A 23,581-nucleotide genomic window follows, 5' to 3' on the forward strand; every position below is an offset into this window, starting at 1 on the left:
ACCTTTGCAACCCACCAAGCACAAAGTTAAACATTTCTCCTACTAGTATGAGTCTAATCAAGAGTGATGGTTCTCGTACAACCACTTTGTATACCACTATTGGGCAGTATATACTAAAACTAAACATATCTATACCCTATGACCCAGCAGTTCCACTCCCAGGTATATCCCCAAGAGAAACGAGTACTTGTATCCCCCCAAAGACATGGACAAGAATGTTCACAGCAATCTTATAATAGTCAGAAACTGGGAACAATCCAAATATCCATCACCAGGAGAATATATAAACAATTGCAGTGTACCCATACACTGGAGTATTATGAGCAATAAAAACTGCTACACCAACAACATAAGTAAATCTCACAGATATAATATTAAGTGAAAGGAGCCAGAGACAAAAGGACACATGTTGTAATATTTGACTTACATGAAGTTCAGAAATAGCAAAGCTATCCATGGCAATGGAGGTCAGGATAGCAGTTAATTTTGGAGGAATACTGACAGTCATGGGCATGAGGGAACCTGCTTAGGTGCAAGAAATGTTCTATATCTTGATCTGTTATAAACGTATGTAAAAATATATCAAGATGGATCCTTAAGATTTATTCTCTTTACTGTGTGTAAGTTATACCTCAACTTTTTAAAAAGTGAAGGTATTAAAGATGGAATCAGGTGCTTTTCCACAACCTCCTTTCTCCGTGTCTTTGGTTACATCTCTTCAGCTCCTTATTTCGGCCACGGCACGTCTCACTGACATTTCCTTCCTCGATTTTTTTTCCGGTGGAAGTTGTAGGACTGTTTGCCATTTGGAAGGTTGGAATATTTTTACTTACATAATGCTGATGATCAGCTATTTTTTGAAGCCCTTAGAATTGTTAGATATATTGATATCTAGTTGTTTGACGGATGCAACTCTGTATCTGGCTGAAATTTTTACCCCACATGTGAAACATTGTGAAGGTATGTTCGCACATTTTGGATCCTACAATACAAAAGAATTCCTCCTTTGTAACTTAAATTTGGAATTTAGGTTTCTAGCTGTAATTCGTGTGTTTTCTTGGTTTAACGTGTTTTTCTTTACTCCTGTGGTTTCTTGAGTCATGTGACTTTGTAGCCCTTTAATTTGCCCAACCTAAAAATTGGGCATGAAAGTGTATTTGTCACTTCACAGGCAGAAATCACATAATCTAGGACATGCACCTTGTGTTCAAAACTCATAAGAGGAGTGCTCCCAAAATACGTAAATGTGTTTCTTTAAAAACAAAACAAAAAAAAAAAACCCTTCTTTCTCCTTGCAAATCCAGTTTTTTGGTAGGGTGTACCAGTGAGCTTAGACTTGAAGGCATGTTCTGGTGCCTGCCAGGCAGGAAGTCCCTTGATTGCCCTCTGGTGGCAAGAAGGAATGATTGCATCTTCCTATGGATTTCCTCTACCTGGAATGGCCTTGGTCCTCAGAATAGAAGCTCACAGAGCCCTCTGTGCTATAAATGCCGTGCTCTTGTCTGTTCTTAATACGGTTTGATCATTCTCTGTTTGTTCTTCTCAGGACTGCGAAAAGCCAGGAATTTCTTGCCTAACAATGCACTGTAATCTTAGTGCGCTGGCTAAAGAAGAAAGTCGTACTATAGACATTTACATGCTGCTGAACACAGAAATACTGAAGAAGGTAAGTCCTGGGAAGCTGTACTATTGGGGTTCATTTAAAAGCATTTGAATTGGTTTCCTCAGAAAAAACTCTGCCTGCCCCCTTTAAAAAACTGCCCTGGATAGCACCATTGGTAATTCTGCTGCAGATGATGCCAGGGAAACATACCAGACCCTTGTTATTCAAAGTCTGGTCGGAGGACCAGCAGTATCAGCATCACCTGGGAGCTCCTTAGAACTGCAGAATCTTGGACTCTACCCCAGCCTTTAGGAATCAGCATCTCTGTTTTAACAAGCTCCCTAGGTGTTTTGTTTGCACAGTTGAGTTTCTCAGACTTTAGCTTGTGTCAGAATCACCTGGAAACCTTGTTAAACCACAGATTCCTCAGGGGGCAGTCTGAGGGTCTGCATTTCTGAGGAGCTTCCAGGTGATGCCATTACTGCTGTTCTGGGGACCACGTTTTAGATCAGGGGTTTTCCTTAAAGGGCCAGTAGTAAATATTTTAGGCTTTACGGGCTATACAGTGCCTTGCCACTGCTCAGCTCTGCCATTGTGTTGTGAAAGCAGCCATAGACCATACTCAAATGAATGGGTGTGGCTGTGTTCCAATAAAACTTTATTTACAAAAACCAGCAAAGGGCCGGATTTGACCCATGAGTCATAGTTTGCCAACCCCTTGTTTAGATGACACCTTGTTTTTCAGAATTCCAACTTTTGAATCTCAGATAACTTTTGTTTTTTTAGGGTTTTTTTTTTTTTAGCTTTTATTGGAGTATAGTTGATTTACAATGTTGTGCTAGCTTCAGGTGCACAGCAAAGTGAACCAGCTATACATACACATATATCCACTCCTTTTTAGATTCCCCTTGCACATAGACCATTACAGAGCACTGAGCAGTGAATCTCAGATCACTTTACTATTATAAGTTTATAAAAGTGGTTCATAAAAAATACCTCAGTCCGTGAATTGGTGGCCCTTAAAAAAATCATACACATTCACTATGATTTATTTTAACATAAACGCTGCTGAGTATGAAAGGCTACATCCAACAAGAATCTTCTAAAATAATCACATGTGAAGCTAAAACAAAATAGGCATGTTAGCCACAGAGATTCTCTTTATTTTCCTTTGGAAAAACTAAATGTGTTAGTCTGTATAAAACTGTCAGTGTATAAATGAATATCCTTAGAAAAGTCATTCCAGTGTTATTTTTTAAATTAGGCATGGCAGTAACATGTTGGCCTGATAAGTCACAGGCACAGGGGGATACAGGATGTTTTACCCACTCTCCGTCTCCGGCTGGTGGAGAGCTGTGAACAGTTCTGCTTTCCCTGGATTCTTTGGAGGGAAACCGGTTTGGGGCAAGTTGGGTGCACACAGCACTGCTTCCCTGTTGTACCTCTCCCTTTGAAAAGGATAGTGTTGGGAGAGGACCAGGCATGAACTAGAGCACCCCTGGTCACCCTATGATTCCAGAATGTCACATCACAGGAAGTGCCTTACTGTCCTGGGTCCCCAGGACAGGTTGAGGGATTATGATTCTGTATGCTTACCCATCCTGTTCATCTTCTTGGTAAACGGCCCTGGTGACAGTTTTATTCCCTGTGCCACACTTGCCACTGTTGACAGAACCCTGATACGGCACTGATGGCGGGAAGCCACTCTGATTTCTCTTTCAGCCTCAACCCAGTTGGCTGATGCTTGCACTTACAAATTAGTCATTAGTACTAATTTAATCGCAAAGCCTCAAAGCCTTCCTTGTCCCCAGCTCTGGCCTGGTCTTGTGCAGCTTTCTCTCTCTCTCTCAGTGATCAATGGTGACCCTTTGCCAAGGAACATGTCCCAGTGACTGCTGTCCCCGTGGGCCATCCAGCCCAGTCTGCATCCCAAGACAGCAGGAAGCCATGGGGTGTCGTATGCGGATGTTGGAGAACCGTTCTCCCTACTGGTGCCCTTTCAGCAGAAACCAGCAGAAATCCCAGGTGCAGAGGAAAGCCTCTGTCGGGCCCCCAAGGCCAGCCACGCCTCCCTAAGGATGTGGAGCAGAACCAGCCTTGTGGTTCCCTGAGCCACCACTTCTGTTAGTTTTCCTTTGACCTGAAGGTCTGGCCACAGACAAGGGAATTTGAGGTTTTATTGTTTTGACCTTAACAAGTTTTCATTTGAAATGTAGGATCTGATTTTTTTTAATCATCAGAGGATTCCAGTTTCTTCCAAAGTATTTGTTTTTTACAACCACAAGGGGCCTGTTCTGTGCCAGGCTCCTCATCTGCTCGGCCTTTAACTTTGACAGTTATCATCGTCATCATCATTATTATTATTGTCATTAGCAATGTCCGAGATGATGATGATGGTGATGATGATGATCTAAGATTGAAAAGACAGTATATCCTGACCCATGAAACCACAAATCTACAGAACTGTTAAACTGGTAAAAGATTGCTGCATACAAAATTATTTACTGCTTAATATGAGCTCACTGAAGCAGTTTTTTTTGAGTGACAAGCTTCCCAGAAGCACTTCAACTGTGTTTTGTTGCTATTTTAAAGAAGGACAATAATTAGTGTGTAACTCCCAGGTAAAGTACACAGAGTGTCATCCCCGGGTGTCCTCCCAGGAAGGTTTGTGGTTTCTTTGGAAAAGATGAGCTGAGCCCCTTGGAACTCTTTTCTGTAGAGAGAGTCCTCTACTTTCATTTTTGGGGGGTAGGTTTAACCAGAAGTGGGTCAAAGCTGGCATCTGATAGGTACCTCCTTGCATGGCAGGCATGCTGAGTAAATGTAGAAAGACACCTTGCCGGCAGAGCCCAGCTGCCCCCACAGGTGGGATGCCTTCTGCCCTCTGTTTCCACCATGGGAGGCAGCCTGCCTCTCCCTCCACAGTCAGTGCAGCCCCATCTGGACCACCGGCTCGACGTTCTGGCCCTTCCCTAAGCCATAGTTTTGCCAGCGCCTGTCTTCTTCCAAACTCTTCCATCACTGCCTTGGAGCCATTCTCTCATTATCTGGATCGGTGGCTTTGAGCCCACACCAAGGCTTCTGCCTACAATGGCTGGTGGGCTCTTCCTGAGACTTTCCTGGGCCAACCTCCCTCCCCCCATCCCCTTTCTCATCGGGCCATCACCTAATTACAGTAAGTTCCCTACATAAAAACCTTCCTCAAGTTGTGAACTTTCAAAGACGTGAACGTGCGTTCCATCAGCATCAGGGGTGAGTGAAATTGCAGCTTGCCCTCCGTCTCCTATTGCTGACGGTCCTTCAGCTCTACCATCTCCCACCTGCTCTCCCTCCTCCAGTCAGTAACTCTTCTTGCCTGTTCACTCGATGCCAGCCCTGTATGCCAGCTGTTGTACTACTGTACTTCTCAAGGTACTGGACTGTAAGATTAAAATGTTTTCTTTATTTTTTGTGTTTGTTTTTCATGTTATATTTTTGTGAAAAGTATTATAAACCTATTACAGTACTGTACTATTTATATAGCCGATTGTGTTAGTTGGGTACCTAGGCTAACTTTGTTAGACTTACGAACGCACTATCGGTACGGAACTCGTTCACATGTGGGGGGACTTACTGTATAAGCTAGATGCTCTCCCCCTCTCATCTCTCCATCAGGTACCCTCTTCCCAGCTTAAATGGCTTTGACCCCCCCAACCAGCTTCATTTAAGAGCAAAGAAAGAGTTAAAAGGAACTCATGTGGAGAGTTTGAGGGTTGTGGTCAAGGCAGGAAGATGCTTGAGAAATGTAAATCAGATACCTTCTATGGAATGCCAGGCCTAGATTTGTCGTACACAATTAACAGCTTTATTTATTCTCTGCTCTTTGGGAATATGTCAATACCAAGATCCAAATATCTGGCTCCTGCCACTTGGAAACCACAGCACACAAGCCTGCATGTGCTGATGACTCAGCAAAACTCCAGAGCTTTTCAGCCATCCACTATGATATGAAAGAATCCTCAAGAGAGAGACCGGAAATCTCTTGTCTCATTCAGTGATAGAAATTTTTGTCTGGTCCACATGGAATCTTTGAATTTCAGTTCTGCCTGGGACCTCGGGGCCCAGCCATTGTGATTGAAAAGTCTTACAGTGAGTTGTGTTGTTTCTTCCTCAGGACAGTTCATCTGTCATCCAGTTCATGACCCGCGCCAAGGTGAAGGTGGACCCTGCCCTGAGGGTGGTGGAGGTAGCCAGTGGGAACTCAGAGGAGATGACGGTGAGTCGGTCACCCCCACACACAGCCCTCCTCCAAGGGTGAGGGAATCTGGGTGACTTGGGAGACTTGGTGCTGGCATTTGAGGGTAAAGGCGGTCTCTAAGCCAAGATGTCAGCTTTGTGGTAGACCCAAGACCTTGCCTGCCTTGGCTTCCAGGCCCCCATGGAGAACTTCTGCGGTCTGCTCTTGTTGTGATAGCCATGTTCTCTAGGATGCTGTTGTTATGTGAAAGCTCCCGGCTATGACCAGACAAAGGAAAAATCTTCTGGAAGTACCCTTGACAGGGCTTGCATTTCCATTCTGGAGCCAAGACTATTTTTATTTTTCTCAGACCTTTCCCTGAAACCTCATCTGCCTTCACAGTCACATTGCTCCATGGATAAACGCTGGGTGTTTCAAAAACAAGTTGTTTGAGTAACCTGAAGGGGTCACATCCTAGTTGCCAAGTCCTAGAAACTCCTCTTTCATTCCCTACCTAACCCCGTATCCTCTATCACAGCAGTCCCCAACCTTTCTGGCACCAGGGACTGGTTTTGTGGAAGACAGTTTTTCCACAGGGTATGGGGGGAGGGTTCAGGTGGTAATGCCAGCAGTGGGGAGCGGCAGATGAAGCTTTGCTGTCTCGCCTGCCGCTCACCTCCTGCTGTGTGGCCCAGTTCCTAACAGGCCGGTACTGGTCTGTGGCCTGGGGGTTGGGAACCCCTGCTCTGTAAAGTGCAGTCGGTAAGCAGCCTCAAGATGGAATATATGGCAACTGGGAGCTCGGATGTGGGGTGTGGGAGAGGCTGGAGGGGAAGGGGTGCTCTTGGAAATTTTCTGCCTTTTATTATTTTTCAGGGGCAGGAGGCAGGGGGGAGGCTCATTCTCTGACACCCACACTGAGGTCCTAGGCACATGGGGAGACAGCAGCCTCTGAACTGGTTTGGCCAATGAGCTATGCAATGATGCTAGCTTTTTGCATCTCCTTTCCTGGAATTTACTTCTCTCAAGGGAGACTTTACCCTCTCTTGGAAGAGTGAATATTGCTGTGACAAATTTACAAAAGTGAAAAATTCACAAAGATTAATTACTTACAAAGAAAAAATGGTTAGCTTATTTTCCAATAACAATGGAGACACCACATGTCTAAATGTTAGGATGAGGATCAGAGCAAAGCCCACTCTTATAAGACCCTGGTTAGGAAGGGTTCATATAGAAAATAAATGCCTGGGGACTTCCCTGGTGGCGCAGTGAATAAGAATCTGCCTGCCAATGCAGGGGACACGGGTTCGATCCCTGGTCCGGGAAGATCCCACATGCCGCGGAGCAACTAAGCCCGTGCACCACAACTACTGAGCCTGCGCTCTAGAGCCTGCGAGCCACAACTACTGAAGCTGGCGTGCCTAGAGCCCGTTCTCCGCAGCAGGAGAAGCCACCGCAAGGAGAAGCCCGCGCAACGCAACGAAGAGTAGCCCCTGCTCTCTGCAACTAGAGAAAGCCCGTGCACAGCAACAAAGATGTAATGCAGCCAAAAATAAATAAAATTAAATCTTTAAAAAAAAAAAAAGAAATGCCCAGGACCTCCATGAACTCTCAGTCCTGAGCAAGAAAAAAAAGCATCAGCTGGTACAGAATGAATAAGAATCTGTGAGGATGTTAAAGCTGCCCCAGGCCGTGGGTATTGCATGCCTGATGCAGGGAAGGACTGTCAGATGCAGACCTTAACTCCTCTACTCACATCGAGAAATTGTCCACACAGTCGTTTTAATAACAGAAACTGAATGGGATGAAATGGAATGATGCTGGAGTCCTTCACTCCTAGGGTCAGTGTTAATGGAAGATCAAATATTTGGAGTTGACCTTTGCCTTTTTCTCCTTGCCTTTTGGCCATTTAACTGCTAATTCAGACTTTTACCTGGGGATTGAAAAAGAATGGAGATTCACTGCTCATTGTCACAGCTCTGGTTAAAAAGTTTCGTAGGATGAGATACATGCCCAGCATGAGAGGTTTGGAATGTTCTGGTAGACCACTGTGTTCCCAATTAAGAGTTAACGGAAGTAATTAACAGGTTTCCTACAGGTGGAATCCCTTGGGTAAATGAAAAAATTATCATGGGCGCATTGCCCTTGATTAGAACATGGAGCTGTGGGATCCAGGAAAACATTGCCTAACACCCCATTGTTGGATTCTGAGTCATCTGTACGCCCCCAAAATACCACTTCCATTAGTTAGTGTTCCATTTTGAGCACTATGGTAATATTATCATTATCAAGAGTTCTTTGGAAGAAGCTCTCATTTTCAACTGGTTTTTTTCCAGTACTCTAAGAAAAAAAGGCACCCGTCGGAATCCCACAATGCCCCCACCTTCCTCCTTTCCATAACTTTGCCTTTCAATCCGTGAGCCAAGATGAAGTACTACAATCTGTTCTCAACTTTCCTGGCCGAAAAAAAAAAAAATTTTCTGAGTAGGAAGGTTTGCCTTTTTAGAACAAACACGTTCCACACTACATGTTTCTTCTGAATGCCTGGCGCTCTGTTAGTTGTTCATTGGAAGGGAAATTTCCATAGAGGCTAGCCACCAAATTTAAATCGGGCAAAATATCGCAGGCTTTTAGATCAGACGCCACATGTGTATGGCCTTGGAATGAACAGGAAGTGTATTTGCTGCTGGCAACGAGCAGGGTGTGGGTGAGAAGAGGAAAACAATCCAGTTTTTAACCACATAAAGTGCACATGGTGATAATTCAACTGACAGGCAAATCAAATAATTTTCTTGGGACTCTGTGTCTTTTATTTTTATGCCATGGTACGGGGAGTGCTTTACAGGGCGTACAGTTAAATACCTAGAAATATGTACTAGATATTTGAGGCATTTTCCTTGTTTACTAATAATACATTTGAGGTGCCCTTCCCAGGTTGGGTATTAGCACGTGTCCAAGGCCAACCACACCAGCTTACCTGGCTTTGTACAGACCCAAACCTGAGAACTGTGGATGAGATCTGAGTCACCGCATTCAGCGCTGATTGTGCTGAGAACACACTGAACTCCCATCCTGTCCAACCCAACCCTTCCGGCTTTTCCGGCAGTGCTGCCAACAGCTGAGGCTAGAAACTCCCCGGGGGCAAACCAAGAATCTCCAGCACACCAGCTCTGCTCCTGAGAGCCACCGCCCCAAACTCCCTTCTCAGACTGTGTGAGAAGCTTGGATGAGTTACAGAGCAAATCTGTTTTCTTGATATTTTGAAATAGTGGAATACATGATGAACATGGAAATCCACAGATGGATAAGTAAGTCATTGCCATGTGGAGTGGGCACCAGGCTGAGATTCTAGGTACCAGCAGGAGAGACTGACTCCGTCTCATTTTAGCGGAATCAGAATGGATTAGAAGGCTATTGGGTAGCTCTCAGAATTGCCAGGAAGGCTGGGGATATGACAAACCTGCGACGCCAGGACCACAGGCTGGGTCAGGCCCCAGAAAGAGCCTGGCATGGTACTCTGGACACTGCTTCCCTGGCTTCTCTCAGCCTCTTGCTCTGGAGTCAGGCAGGAGCCTCTCACTGGCTGAGGTTAGACCCTTGTCCCTGGGGTACCAGGCACCCCAGAAAGAGCAGGTGGCTGGCATTTTTGGCTATTATAGTAGAGCCTCACCCTCACCCCAAGACTCACCTAGAGGAGGACTCCCCAGCACTGGAAGGACACTAAAAAGTGACAAATACCCCCTCCCATGTGCTTTTCTAATACCGAAGACAGCATGGGGCCAGCCAACCCCTGGTGCATCTTAGAGCTCCCATCTGAGCCAGTCTTTGTTCAGTCATTTAGACCACTTTGTCCCCTCCATTAATGAGAGAACATGAAACTCTTTGTCCATAGGTGGTTTAGGAGTGTTTGTGCTTTGGGCTTTGTTTTGTTTTTAGGATGAATATGCTGGAATGAGCTACTTCCTTGCTGATTTGACAGGGCAAATGTCTGGGGCCTTCACCTTCTGCCCCGGGAATCATATGTCCAAAGAGGCGGTCACCTCCCTCCCACGGTCCTCCTCTGCCATCCCTTACCCTGCAGGTGGGGAGATGGGTCATAACTTTAACAAGTCCCCTGAGATTCTGCTGTGCCCTGCCTGGATTAGAACCACAAAGCCTCTTCCTCTAGTGAACAAAGGGCCTCTGATGCTCGGGGAGAATAGGTGACTTGCCCTGGATCTCACATCGCTGAGCCAAGAATAGTGTCTGGAGCCCTTGACTCCCCAGCCTGGTACTCCTTTCCCTGACCTGCAGCCACTCAGTCACACGGGAGGGCACTGGGCCTTCTTGGATGAAAGGGCCCCGACAAGTGCAAGTGTCCACTCTGGAAAGGACTGACTTGTTTTAAAGTCTGTCTGTTAAAACTGCCCAGGTGCCCTTGGAGCCCAGCCAGCCCCTTCAGACTGGACCTGGCTCTCCTCACCCCAGTGGAGGCTTTCCCTGCTCAGTCTCAATCAGACTCCAGAACAAAGCCTCCAGCCTGCAGCCACGCTTTCACTTCTGAATAAACCTCCCCATCACGCACGAATTGATCAGGAGAGCACGTTCCAGCTTCATTTTCTCTGAAGCCGTTCAAGTTCAGTTCCCAGTCTTGGCCCTTCCAGGAAGTCAGTACTTCTAGTTTGGCCTTGTCCTCTGTGAACAGGGAGCACTGCATTTCGCCCTTTGGAATTAGAAAAGCCTGGCTTCATATCCCATCTCCTTCCCATCCCAGTGGTGTGATCTTGGGTATCAGGTAAGCTCTGTAAGCCTCCATTTCCTCATCTGTAACATGGGAAACCTGCTTTCTACTTCCTGGAGGTTTCCCCTCCGTTTTGCTCCCTGCCACTGCCCCCCAACCCAGAGGGCATCATCTAAGGTGGTAAATGAGATTACTTCGAAAGGTGCCATCTATAGTTCTTTTGTTGTTTACTGCATCTTGAAGCAAACTTTACAATTTTCTGTCACCGAATAGACTGTGACTTGTACTTTACCATTTATGTGAAAAATTACATTATACCCGGCAAGAGAGTTTTCCCCCTTCTTACACTGAGAGATACGATGAAGAAGAGGGTCACTGGAAAGTCATCACCACCCCCCCGCCATTCCCTGTCATCATCAAAAGATGGTAGGCGGTCCTCTCCCCTCACCCACTACCCCCAATGTGAGAATTAAGCTCTAACCATAAGGAACTGAGAAAAATCCCAGTGTGGTTTGCTGATTGTCACTATTTGCAGTTTCATTCAATGAATACTTATTGGGGGCTTGCTACGGGCCAGGCAGTGTAGAGACACTGTGGGTGCAATGGGGAACAAAGTAGCCATGGCCCCTGCCCTCCCAGAGCGACTGAGGGGGTGACAGAGAGTAAACAAGGAAGCAAACAAGGGTTTTATTTCAAATCAAGGTGAGTTCCATGGGAGTAACCTGCTCTAGATTGAGGGGAATCTAAAGGAATGTTTCTCCAAGGAAGCTGAGATCTAGAGAGTGAGGAGGGATTAGCTTGCCAAGCACAGGGAAGAGTGTCCCAGTGAGGAGGGAGAGCCATATGAAGACCCAAATAGCTTAGCGTGTTCAAGGCTGAAACACGAGTGTGGCAGCTACCTGGTGAGTGGTGAAGCCATCCATGATGAGGGACATAGGCGGGGTCACACCATGTAACACCAGGGAGCAGTTACAAAGGGAAGCCATTGCAAGCTTCTGTTTTGAGTGGGGAATGGCATGATCCAATATACATTTTTTAACAATCACAGGCTACTGTGTGGACAGTGGATTGTAGGGGGCTGCAAGAAGGTTGTGACCGTCACTTGGCTAGAGATGATGGTGGCCGAGGAGCTAGAAGTAGACAGGTGCTTTACATCAGTAGAGGTCTAGCAGTTTGTGCCAGTCACATGTAGGGAGTATCTGTCCTAAAGGGTTGGGAGGGATCAGGTCACATCTTGGTGCCAAGCCCTTTGCCTGGTGCCTACGCATGGGCAGTCAGTTAATAGTGGCTCCCTTTGCATGAAGAGATGGCCAAGGATGGGAGGAAACAAATGAAGAATAGCTTCTCCCTCCCTCAAAACCTCAAGAGTCATGATCAGTTTACTCTAAACCAATGATTTCCAGCTATCATCATGATTATCATTATCATTTTTTTAAACAACACAACCCATTTCTAAATTGAAATGTGCTTTGGTTGAGTCAGAGGTGGGATGCCTGGAACTCCCCCAACTTGTATTTCCATTTTCCCTTGGGGGCCTCTGTATCCCCTCACCAAACCCCTAGGCTCTGTGGAGCCAAGGAAACCACTGCTATGGAAGGTTGTATTTTAGGACAAGGCTGCTGTCCAGTCCCTCAAATTCTTTGACTAGACATGAACTGGACCCCCTGGTAAACATGAACAAGAAAAAAAATTTTAGCCTCAAGGGGTGAACACTGCACTTGCACACGTGTGCAGACACACGTGCTCAAGCACACAGACACACACACACACAGACACACACACACAGTAGTGTGGTTTTGTGCTGGGAAAGCCTGAGCTGAAGAGGCTAGGAGAGGCTGCATGGACAGAGTGACCCCTGAACAAGTATTGAAAGCATTTTCTAAGTGGACAGGGGAAGGTCAGGCTCCAGATGGAGTCAGATGGTGTCTTAAGATAGATTCTCAAGAAGCAGACCCTCAGATGAGGATGTGGGTGCAAGGATTTTAGTAAGGAAATGCTCCCAGAGAGATGGGAAAAGAAGTGAGGAGACAGGATAGGGAAAGAGAACAAGTGGACCAAGGATGAGATTCCAGGGGCCCCAGCCTTAGCGGAGCCCTGGAGCACAAATACCACCTCAGAATTCATCCTGCCTTGAAGCGAGGGAGCTGGGCTTTCTCACTCCTGTACGTGTCAGTCACTGGCCAGGGGCTGCTCAGGAGGTAATGAACGCCAAGGTCCTCCTCTCCCCACGCGCCCTGGGGGCAGGTGGCCTCTGACAGTGCCGTCCACTTAGAAGTGAACGCATGTAAAGCTGGGGTTGGACATAGGGAACTGATAGAGGGACCCGAGGGATGTGGGCGGACAACCAGTAGTGTAGGGTACAGATGGCAGTGGTCTCCACGCAGACACTGGGGGCTTGGCTCGACATGCCCTTCTGCGTCCCGTTGCTTAATGATTTTATTGTTTTCATTCGTATATGCTCAGTTCTTGTGATGTGCTGGGCATTTGATGTGATTATCGCCTATCACTCTCACATCACCCCTGTGAATGAGATATTATTACTCCCATTTTCTGATGAGGAGACTGAGACCCCCAGGTGAAGGGACCTACCAGCCTGAGATGCCACAGCTTGTCAGTGGAAGGGCTGGGTCTGGTGCAGGGCTGCCTGTTTGCAAGCCCGAGTCTCCCTTCATCCTCCGCTCCTTGGACCCCTGCTGTCCTGTTGCCTGGCCCTCACACAGCAGGAGCACCACTCTGGCAGATGGTAGGAATGCAGCCATGGGTGGTGACAGCTGGCCCTTAGTCTTTGGAGCGACCCTTGGCTCCAGTGACCTCAGAAGCACATCATGCTCTGACTTAGTGGTCTGTTGATTCTGGAACTCTTTCCTGTTGTGGCCTGGTCCCTAACCAGATGCACAGCTACTCATCAAGAGAATTAGCACTCATCGAGGGCCCTCCGTAGCCTGCGGTAAAGGAGCTGCGTTCCCCTCCTCCCTTTAAAGAGCAGTCATGAGGTTTCTCAGGAGTAATAGATATAAAACCTCTTAGCACCATGTCTGGCACACGGTAAGTTCTCAACAAATGTGACCCGTTCTTAACAATAAAGGAATTAGCACCAGCCCAGCTCATTCCTCTGCAAATTCTAACAGAGCAAGGAATTCCTGAAACCCAGCACCTAGCAGGCAGGGGCAAGTTTGACATCTTTGTTTATCACAGCACAGACTTACAATGTCCATCTTGCCAAATGCAATTTATCTTCTGTTCATTGATGTCATCTCCATAAGTCTTCGGTCTCCCCTGAGTGGGGATGCTTTCTAAAGGCTCTGTTCTGAGAGTGATTTAAGACATGGCTCTGCTGAGAACATTTCCTCCAGCTCCCACAACCCTTTATCCCTGCCCCCTTCCCCACTGGCTGCTAGATGTAATTAGAAGCAGATGAAAATGGCATTTCATTGTCCCAGATGTTCTTCTTTTACCACTTTTTATTTTATATAAATTCCTTCCCTCTGTGAGACCTGTGTGTGATGTCAGTTGTGGAAAGCATCTTGCCCTTGTAATTGACCTTCAGGCAGTGGGGCCTGGGGTTGAACCTCCATTCGGGTGCTGCTTATGCTGAGCTGTCCCCTCAGCCGTGGAAGCCCTCCGTCCAGCCAGGCCTGGGCCAGCCGTACCCCATTGTGGTCATGTTCTCAAGCCTTTTGGAGACCTGAGTATTTCCAGCTATGACATTGGGCATATTTACAGTGGTCAGAACATAAAAGTTTCCAGAAACATACAAGTGAATCAAGTGCTGTGGTTCAGGCTTACCAGCTGCCTCAGACTGGAAGTTGGCTCCTGGTGGTTCCCTGACGCCAGCTTGCCAGCCTCAGGTGTGTTCAAGTTTACAGTAGCAGGCAGGATGCCCAGCGTGTGGGCCTGCCATCGCCCCTGCCAGATGTCTGTCCTCCTCAAGGACTCTATTGAGGCAAATCCTCGTGCTCCTCAATTCTCTTATGTTTTATTAGTTAACATCCAACACATGAGCCCTCCAGCTTCAGTCTGCTGCTGTGTGATCATTTATCCCTTCGTTGATGAGAACTTCTGCCGCCCCATCTCTCAGCCTCCTACCACCCTCTGAAACGTGCAGACTCCCCCTCAGCCTCAGTCTTTTTTCTCCTTTCATACTGGGAGTGTGGATCTCTGCTGGGGAAACCACTTCCCCTGCAGCCCTCTTAACGGGCCTGTTCCTTGAACCCCCACGTAAAGTTCTCCCGATGCGTTTTGCAGCCAGAGTGCTCTTTGCAAAATGCAAACCATGTCACTCCCTAGTTAGAACCTTCCATTGACCTCCCATGCCTCTTAAGATAAAGCGTATAATTATTTTTTTTTTTTAGGTTTAATTCCACAGTATTTTTAATGGCATAGTTAAAGCATCCCTTATTCCTCCTATGCTTATCAACAATTTTCTCAGGTAATTTTATGAATGAATCTGATGATTCTCAGGGATTATTTATAAGTAATTTTCAAAGCCATGCCTCAGGAAGACAAAAGAGGTTCTACGTTGCTTTTCAGAGCGATTTCCTCTCTACCTGAATGGAGAAGGAGAGTCAGAAGCTTGAATTTCAGTGTTTTATGAAAAGAAAGTAACCTATTAAACTAAATTACTTAGGAATTAGACATTAAGATCAAAATAACTGCAGGTTTGGTTTGATTTAGTGCAGCCATCAAAAAGCTAGATGGGGCCAGTTTTCAGATGGAAGCCACAAGCTTCTTTAATATAAAGGATATAATTCTTAACACAGCCTCCAGGCCTTCCCATCTCTCCAGCTTCATCTTGAACATTTTCCGGTGGCTTCTTGTTCATTCCATTTGCTCCATGCCTACTGTCTGTTGGCAGTACTTCACCTCTGCCAGGCTCTCTTCTGTCACAGGGGGTTTGCACGTGCTCTTCCTTTTTGGAATGTTGTTCATTTCCCTCTTTGACTAGTTAACTTCTGCTTACCCTTTAACTCTTAGCTCAAGCAGTCCCTCAAAAAACTTTCTGACTGCCATGCTTATCTTAGAGTCTTTTCTAACCATGAATCTCTCCTTTGGGGCACTTTCTAAAGTTATAATTTTGCATTTATGTCTAACTGGCCAGTATTCTCTATAAGCTGGAAGCTCCATGAGGGCAAAGACTGCCTGTTTTATTCATCAATGAATCCCCGCAGTGCCTGGCACATAGTAGGTCCTGTGTACACATTTGTTGGATGGGTGGATGGATGGATGGACGGACGAACAGACAGATGGATAGACAAACAAATGGACAGACGGGGTGGATGGGCAGATGGATGCATGTGTGGATGGATGGCCAGAACCCTCCCAAAAGAAATAACATTTGCCGATATATTTTTGAAGTAGAAAAAAGAGAAGCACACTCAGGAACTCCAGCTTCAAATCTCATCCTCTCTTCATTGCAGACTGAGTCATAGTCATACTTCATCAATGGTATGGCAAAAAGGACATTGAATTTATTAATCTGTGCCTTCATGAATCACATGATGAATCACTACCTTGGTCTAGGTGACGGGAGAACATGCATTCAAATCCTTGTTCTGTAAGAATTCACAGTTTACTGGAGTCCATAGACAGGAAGATACATCATTACCTTACAGAGTGAAGAGGACTTAGGACTGGGATGATGATGAAGTGCTCCACTGTGGTTTTAAAGCTAAGCTTTGTGGAGCCGTGGGTTCCCTTGAGTTGGTTCTGGGGCTGCTGGGCCTGGGGTAGAAGGGACTGGCTTGGGAAGGGGGACCGATCAGACAGGGCTCGAGCTGCCCACCTTCTTTATAAACAGAGAATCTCCATTTTTTTCTGTTTTATACATTGGGGTGCTAGTGCAGATTTTCTCTGCTAAGAGAAGTTGAAAATTGCTGTTTCCAAAAGCTCAGAGAATGATTAACTCTGCTGAAAAGAGCAGAGTAGGTCAGTCTTCTTGGAACAGAAGCTGTTGGAGCAGAGTCTCTCCTTTTAATTTTTTTTTAACTTGGCTTTAAAATGCTCAATTTTTTTAAAAAGTAGTTAAAAGTAGAAAAGAGAAAACAATACCTGTAGTATCAAAAAATACCTATTTACTTAAAAAATTTCCTATATTTTTCTGCAAAGCTGAAGTCTTCTATATGCTAAATTGATATTGATTTTTTTCGTATAACTTTATAGCATTTATCATTTTTCCCATTTTATTATCCTGTTTTCTAAAGTATGTAAAACTTGGAAATCAGGCAAAAGATGATTGTGTGTCCTTTCACACCTGGAGCATTCTCTATCCCCTTTCTACTCAAAGTGTGGTCCTTGGACCAGCAGCATCAGCATTGCCAGTGAGCGTAACCGTGATGTGGACGCTCAGGCCCCAATCCAGACTCCCTGATTCAGAATCTGCATTTTAACGAGGTTCCTCATGTGATTCTTACACACATTAAAATTTGAGAAAAACAACACTGTTCTAATAGTCCTGCCTAACTCCCTAGGGCCCATTTTCTGTGAAGTTACATATTAGCTTATAGAAAACTAAGTTACAAATGCCTTTTGCCGGTAAAGATGAAAATGACTTCCATCTGGCAGAAAATATAATCCCAAAGGTTATAGTTTATTGCCGTGTAAGGTATTAATCAGTTTTGTATCTGTTTTCAACATTCTTCTATTCTTTTTTTCCCGTAACTACCCGCATTCTCAGATCCTTTTTTGAACTAGCTTTACCATCCTGCTGATTCCCTCAGTCATGAATTAAATAAATTTTTAATGTGTATTTGCTGCATATTTGTATGAGAGTCATGTTTTTAACTTTTTGAAAATCATACTTTGACAGCCAGATGTATTATCATTTTAACGGCTCTGTGGTATTCTACTTCGCGATTGCGTAATTTACTCATCTGTTAGACTTTTAGGATATTTCTATTTTTTATTGAAGTAGAGTTGATTTACAATGTTTTGTTAGTTTCTGGTGTACAGCAACGTAATTCAGTTATGCATATATATTCTTTTTTGTATTCTTTTCCATTAAGGATATTCCTAATTCTGTACCAATGTAAATAATTCTGCAGTGAACATCTTCGAATATAAAACTTTTCCTGTACTTTATGTTTCTTGCCTATGAGTAAATTTCCAAGTACAGAATTAATGGATCAAAGGATATGAACATTTGTAAGTTAAGCAGTATTGGAGTTTGTCATCTGGACAAGAATGGAAGAGTCTTCCAAGGTGGCAAAAGCAGGCTGCAGAGAGGCAGGAGGCCACAGGTCCCACAGGGAGATAACTCTAACCAGCTAGAATGTGAGTACAGGTCCTGCCAGGGGCTGGAAAGGTAGGAAGGAGACCAGATTGTAAAGAGCCTGGTACCCTGAAATGTATATTAGGTATAAAGGGATACCATCTGTAGTATAAACTGAGAAGTGCGTGATGAGGCCTGTGCTTTAGGAAGACAACTCTAGCAGCAGGAAGTCTCCAAAGCTCCTGAAATAGTGCTGGTGACAGAAGCTCAGGCTTGAACTGGAGCAATAACTGGGGAGATGGAGAAAAGATATTTAAAGAGGTACCAGGGATGGGATTAAGAGATACAAACTACTATGTATAAAATAGATAAGCAAGAAAGATTTATTGTGTAGCACAAGGAGTTATAGCCATTATCTTGTAATTTTTAATGGAGTATAATCTGTAAAAATACTGAATCACCATGCTGTATACCTGAAACTAATATAATATTGTAAATCAACTATACTTCAATTTTAAAAAAAACATTAAAAAATACCATGGGCTGATTCAAAAAATTTTTTTTAATTTTTGAATTAAAATAAAGAGGTATAGGGCTTCACCAGGATCATCCTGCTATTTACTGGTGGCGACCAGACTGGATTGTCGGTGCTTCCTACCTCTCTCTGTGGTCCGTGCTGCTGTTCCTTTGGGTTTTTATCTAAGATGTGACTTCTTAGAACTTCAGGCTGCTCAGATCCTTCCACTTAATGAGTTTATTAGAGTCGCGATGTGCAGGAACCAGCTTTGCCAAAGCATAAAGCACATGTCCAAGATGATGAACGGCATCACTAAAAATAATAAAAGATTAAGCACACATTCCGGGGAAGTGCCAGGGCATTCTTGTGGAATTTGCCAGACTAAACTGTAGTGGATACTCTTCACTGTCTCTGCGTCTACAAAACCAGACTTCCAAGGTGGCTTTGCCAGGATACGCATTTCAGACACCGCGGGCAGGCAGCGTCCCTGTGCGGCTCTCGGAGTGACCCAAGGGGCTGGACTTTACAGCTGACCCCACGGAGCCCACAGCCTGTCTCATTGTCAACAGGAAGGTTCAGCAGATTTTCACTATGCGACCAGAGACCAGGAACTTTCAGACACTATTTTCCTTCCCCATTTCACAGAGGAGGAAACCGAGAAGTTTGTCTAGGTTGTCCAAGGGTGCCCCTCTCAGCCACAGTGCTTCATAGTTGACCTGTGCAAGACACCACAAGAGATTCTGAATGTGGGAGGTGATTTGATCCACAGCTTTTTAGGGGCAGTAACTCAAAGACATGAATCTATTTGTCTTTAAAGACAGAAATCTCTAATCTGAACCAGATAGAAAAGAGTAGGCTTAAGATGACAGACTTCACAGCCCATTTCTGTCCCACCACCTCTCACCCCCACGTATTCCTCCTTCAGGATCGCCTCATGTCTGAAAATCCCTCTTTGTAATAGCCCCAAACCGGGTAGAATGGATAAATAAATCAAGGGATATTCACACAGCAATGAGAATGCCATGCTCCAGCCTGGAGGAATCTCCCAAACCTAATGTGGAAGAAAGAAGTCCTTCCAGGTAGAGCGTGGACAAAAGCAGTGATGCTCATCTAGGCTCTCGGCCATCAGGACAACGAGTACCCTTCGTGGGGGCTGTGACTGGAAGAGAGCGTGAAGGGGGCTTCTCAGCAGCTGGTCCCATCCTGCATCTCGATCTGGGTGCTGGCTACACAGATGCATTTCTCATTCAGTTCGTGAAAATGCAGTGAGCTGTGCACTTAGGTTACGTAGACTGTTCTCTATGTATATTAGACTTCAATAAATAGTTTTTTAAAATTAAAAAGGGTGCCAGCCAACCATGCACAACCTCAAAAGAAATCTCCCTGCCAGCAGTGCTAATGATGCTGATGGGAGCACCTGCCATCTGTCAGGGGTGGGCTCCGCCAATCGCCCTGCGTGCGTTAGCCCCTTCAGTTCTCTGGGGAGGTGCTGTTCTACCCCTGTTTTACAGAGGAGAGAACTGAGGCTCAGAGAGAGAAAGTACCCTGTCCAAGGTCACACAGCTAGTGAGTATGTGCTGAAAAGAGGCCTTATTTCCATTCCCAGAAGTGACTACTGTGTTCTGTAGGCAGTTCTCTTTAATCTGTCCCAACATAGGAAGGAATGGTTTCTGCTCTGATTTCCCTAGAGATAATGTTTTGGATTCAGGATCTGCATCATGGATGACCATCCTCCCCTCCCCCAGCACACCCCCCAACCCCACCAGTGGGAATGAAGACAGTTGAGACAAAGGTGATTGTGTTTGCTTTCCTTATCACCAGGGAAGAGACAGTAAATGATCCATTTAATTGACAGATAATCTTTAAAGAACCACTGTCAGCCAGGTACTCTATGGTGTGCTAGTGACCAGCTTAGATTGGGAGTTTGGGGTTGGCTAGACCTGAGTTCAAATCCTGACTCTGCATTGTAAGCTACATGGCCCAGAGCAAATCCCTTGTCCTCTCTGGGCCTCCATGTCCTGCTGTGTAAAATAGGTGCTAAATACCTCCTGGGGTGATTGTGTGAGTTAGACAAGAGATTGCAAGAAAAGCACAGAGCCTGACACAGAGGAGCATTCAAGAAATGTTACAGAGAGAGGGAAACCAGGCCCTAAAAAGGTAACATAAATAGTGCTAGTATCAACTCAGTCCTGTGCCCAGTCACCGTTGAGGCTTGAGCAAGGGGCTCCCATAACCAGCGAGGCTTCCTGCCAGGCAAAAAATCAGCTGGCTTTCAGGGTTGAGCCAGGTTTACATAGGCCTTCTCCAAGGAGGGACTGGGCATTCCAAGCACACGGCCTAGCTTGGACAAAGCCCTGTGGCTGGGCCAGCCTGTCTGCAGCTAAGGGAGACAATGGCTGCCCAGAGCTGAGATTTCTGTCTCTTCAGCAAAGAGGAGCTTGAACGGGACGGTGGGGTGTTAGGGGATTGGCTGTAGAGGACACAATGGATGCTTTGAATTCTACAAAAATAAACTCCGCTGTGACCAGTGGGGCGAAAATAGAGCCAAAGAGTACAGTCAGTGTTGAGCTAGCACGTGTTAAGCTATCACTTCTCTGGCAGGAGGGTGGGGGCACCCTGATTTGTGCGCCACTTTTGGTGGTATAAATACTCCTGTGATGGACCATTTCAAAATACCATTGTAACGTCCTTAGATGTGGGGCTGGGAAGAGATGCACACCGTTGGCACCATTGATGTGAGCCAACACACCACTGAGATTCCATCAAAGTTGGGAAAACTTGCTTCACTGAGACATGGGCTCTGAGGACCTATGGCTCCCATTGGAGACCAGGGCTCTGCTCTTCGAGTGAGTGCTTTTAGTGTGCTAGGTATCGCCATGAGACCCAAGGCAAACTGTGCCCAGCCCTTGAGGTCCACAGTCTACTGGGGAAACTGGCATTAATTGAGTAATCACACTAAGTTACACAGTGCACAGAACACTCAGAAAGAAGTACTGTCTTACCTGGAGGGCACGCCCATGCCCTTTGTTTCAAAACCATAATAAAACAGAGACTGTTATTGTCTGTTCTGAATCAAGAACAAAGTGCGTCCTCTCAGTTTTTCACCACGCTTATGTTCACTTCGTGATACTTAAATCAGGCCTGTTGTCATTACAGCCCTTTGAAGAACTGGGCCTGTGATTTCAAGTGCCTTTTCAGGTCCTTGTGAAAAATCCATCTGTATACAACCAGGAAAGCACTCAACAGAGCCCGTTTTAGAGTGACAGCAGTCTGGACACATCTCTCCAGTTCAGTCCCAATGTCGAGCCCAGGCTGGGTCCCCTCATGCGGTGGGTGCTTCTGTTTGGGAACCATCTCACTTCTGCTTTGCCTCCCAGGTGGTCTTCGAGGCGTTGCACAATCTGGAGCCCCGAGGCTACGTCGTGGGGTGGATCATTGCCATCAGCTTGCTGGTGGGAATCCTCATCTTCCTGCTGCTGGCTGTGCTGCTGTGGAAGGTGAGTGGAGAGCGCAGGTCCCCAGGGAGTCCCTGACCAGACACCCAGCTCTCCTGCCTCAGCAGAGCTAGAGCTCGTCGTCGGAAAAGGCTTCCTGATGGAACTTCCTTCCCAGTGCAGGTACAATGAAGGAGGACAGGGTCCCCTCCAGGCAGTGAATGGAGTCTAGGCTCCTCCTGAGGCCATTCACACCTGAGGACTGGACTGCTTTAGAGGGAACCCCAAAATCTGACCCCTCTTCTCCTGCCTTCCCTAGCAGAGTTGCCACCAGTCCTAACACAGGGTGGTGGGAGCCTCACTCCAACGCACAAGCTTGGGGAGTAACAGCTGGGACTGGGACGGGGATGGTTAACTCCTTTACTTGGCACAAAAACAAGAAAAGAAACTACAGAGCCATTCTTTGTTCTTTTCCCATGTGGAATATGGAAAAGATTTCTGCCCAGAAGACTCTAGTAATGGCGATGGGCTGTATGTCTGGAGTGCTGCCTGGGTAGCTTCATCAGAAGTTCTCCCAACCCCATGGGGGTTCATTCGTAGGTGCCCCAGGGGGTAGATTTGCCCTGCCTCCTTCACCAGGGAGCACCTGCTCATCCTTCACATCTTGCCTCTTGTCACTTTCTCAAGAAGAAAGGGGTGTCCTCACCCCCAATTCTAGGATGGTTTCTTTGCCCTGCGCTCTTCTCTCAGACACCTGGCGTCCTTGACTTTAGGGCCTCTGTATTCATCAGTAATGGTTTCAGAGTCATTATCTGAGGAAGGTCTGTCTCTTCCATGGGATGGTAGTGTGCCACGTGAGTTGGGTCCTGTCTGTTCTTGTTTCCACCATGTCCCCAGCTCCTACAGCAGCACCAGGGACCACAGCTGGGACTTCCTGACACCAAGTCCCTGATTTTCCAGTGTTCCAGGTTTCAGAGGCAGGTGGAAACAGCCTCTTAACATGATTATGGATGGATCCTTTAAATTCAAATAATTAGTTTCTTTGGGATTCCAAAATAATTTGTATTTATTGATCAAACATAGACACATGTCAGTAAGCAAAAAAGTTGTCAAATACTCAGGAGTCCCCATCCCAGAAATAACCGTGGTGAGACCAGCATTGTCTCTTCTTGAACTTTTTCCCTACATAATAGACAGAGACCAGGCATTCTCTTAGCACCCACTTATTTGTGAATAGTGTGTTAAATTCTCCAGTAAAATACCCAATACATTTTCAGGTGCAGGACCTCTAAAATTAAAGCAATGAGTTCAATTATCAATCTGAAAAAAGTATAGTAAATATACTTCAGAGTATCCAAGAACTAGAAACACAGGGAAAATAGTGTTTTTGTTGTACATCTTTTCAGATTGACAGTTGGACTCATCACTTTAAATTAAGAGCAACTTCACCTGAAAAAAGTATTGGAGGTTGAAGAAAAATATATTGAGCATATTACTTGAAAATTAGTTTATCTCAGGTTCCCATGCTTTTTGGACATCCCATTTACTATTTTACAGGCTAGCTTTCCCTGAATGCAAAATTGTGAAAGTCTTTCCCTATTGTTAAAAACCCGTGTCCAGCGCTGTCCTCAGGCTGCAGGTGTATGGCAGATCCCAGTCCTCGGATGTTGGGATTCATTCACATGGCTTCTGGTTTCACACTTCTTGTAACAGTGCCACAGTGAATATGCTTGGAGCCAAATATTTGCACAAATCCTTCATTATGTCCTTAAGATGAAACCCTAGAAACGGAATTACCGAGTCAAAAGAAATGCGTATTTTAAGCCTTTTATTACATATTGCCAGTTGCCCTCTGGAAAGGTTATACAAGCAGTGTATCAAAAG

At 45.7% G+C, this 23,581-nt stretch overlaps 1 protein-coding gene across 3 annotated transcripts in view; it reads left to right on the top strand.

Annotated features, from left to right (window-relative positions):
- Positions 1-23,581, top strand: part of ITGA9 (integrin subunit alpha 9) — a 354,859-nt gene that overhangs the window by 317,236 nt on the left and 14,042 nt on the right. The window contains exons 25-27 of one of the 3 annotated variants that reach the window (XM_036868320.1): positions 1,547-1,666; positions 5,757-5,858; positions 21,641-21,760. In XM_036868320.1, coding sequence (XP_036724215.1) covers positions 1,547-1,666; positions 5,757-5,858; positions 21,641-21,760 — 342 coding nt within the window. Of the gene's footprint in view, positions 1-1,546; positions 1,667-3,454; positions 4,131-5,756; positions 5,859-21,640; positions 21,761-23,581 lie in introns of those variants that run through there. The other 2 variants (XM_036868321.1, XM_036868322.1) reach the window with 2 other exon arrangements.

This window comes from Balaenoptera musculus, chromosome 11, assembly GCF_009873245.2.
Source record: "Balaenoptera musculus isolate JJ_BM4_2016_0621 chromosome 11, mBalMus1.pri.v3, whole genome shotgun sequence".
NCBI classification, from domain to species: domain Eukaryota; kingdom Metazoa; phylum Chordata; class Mammalia; order Artiodactyla; family Balaenopteridae; genus Balaenoptera; species Balaenoptera musculus.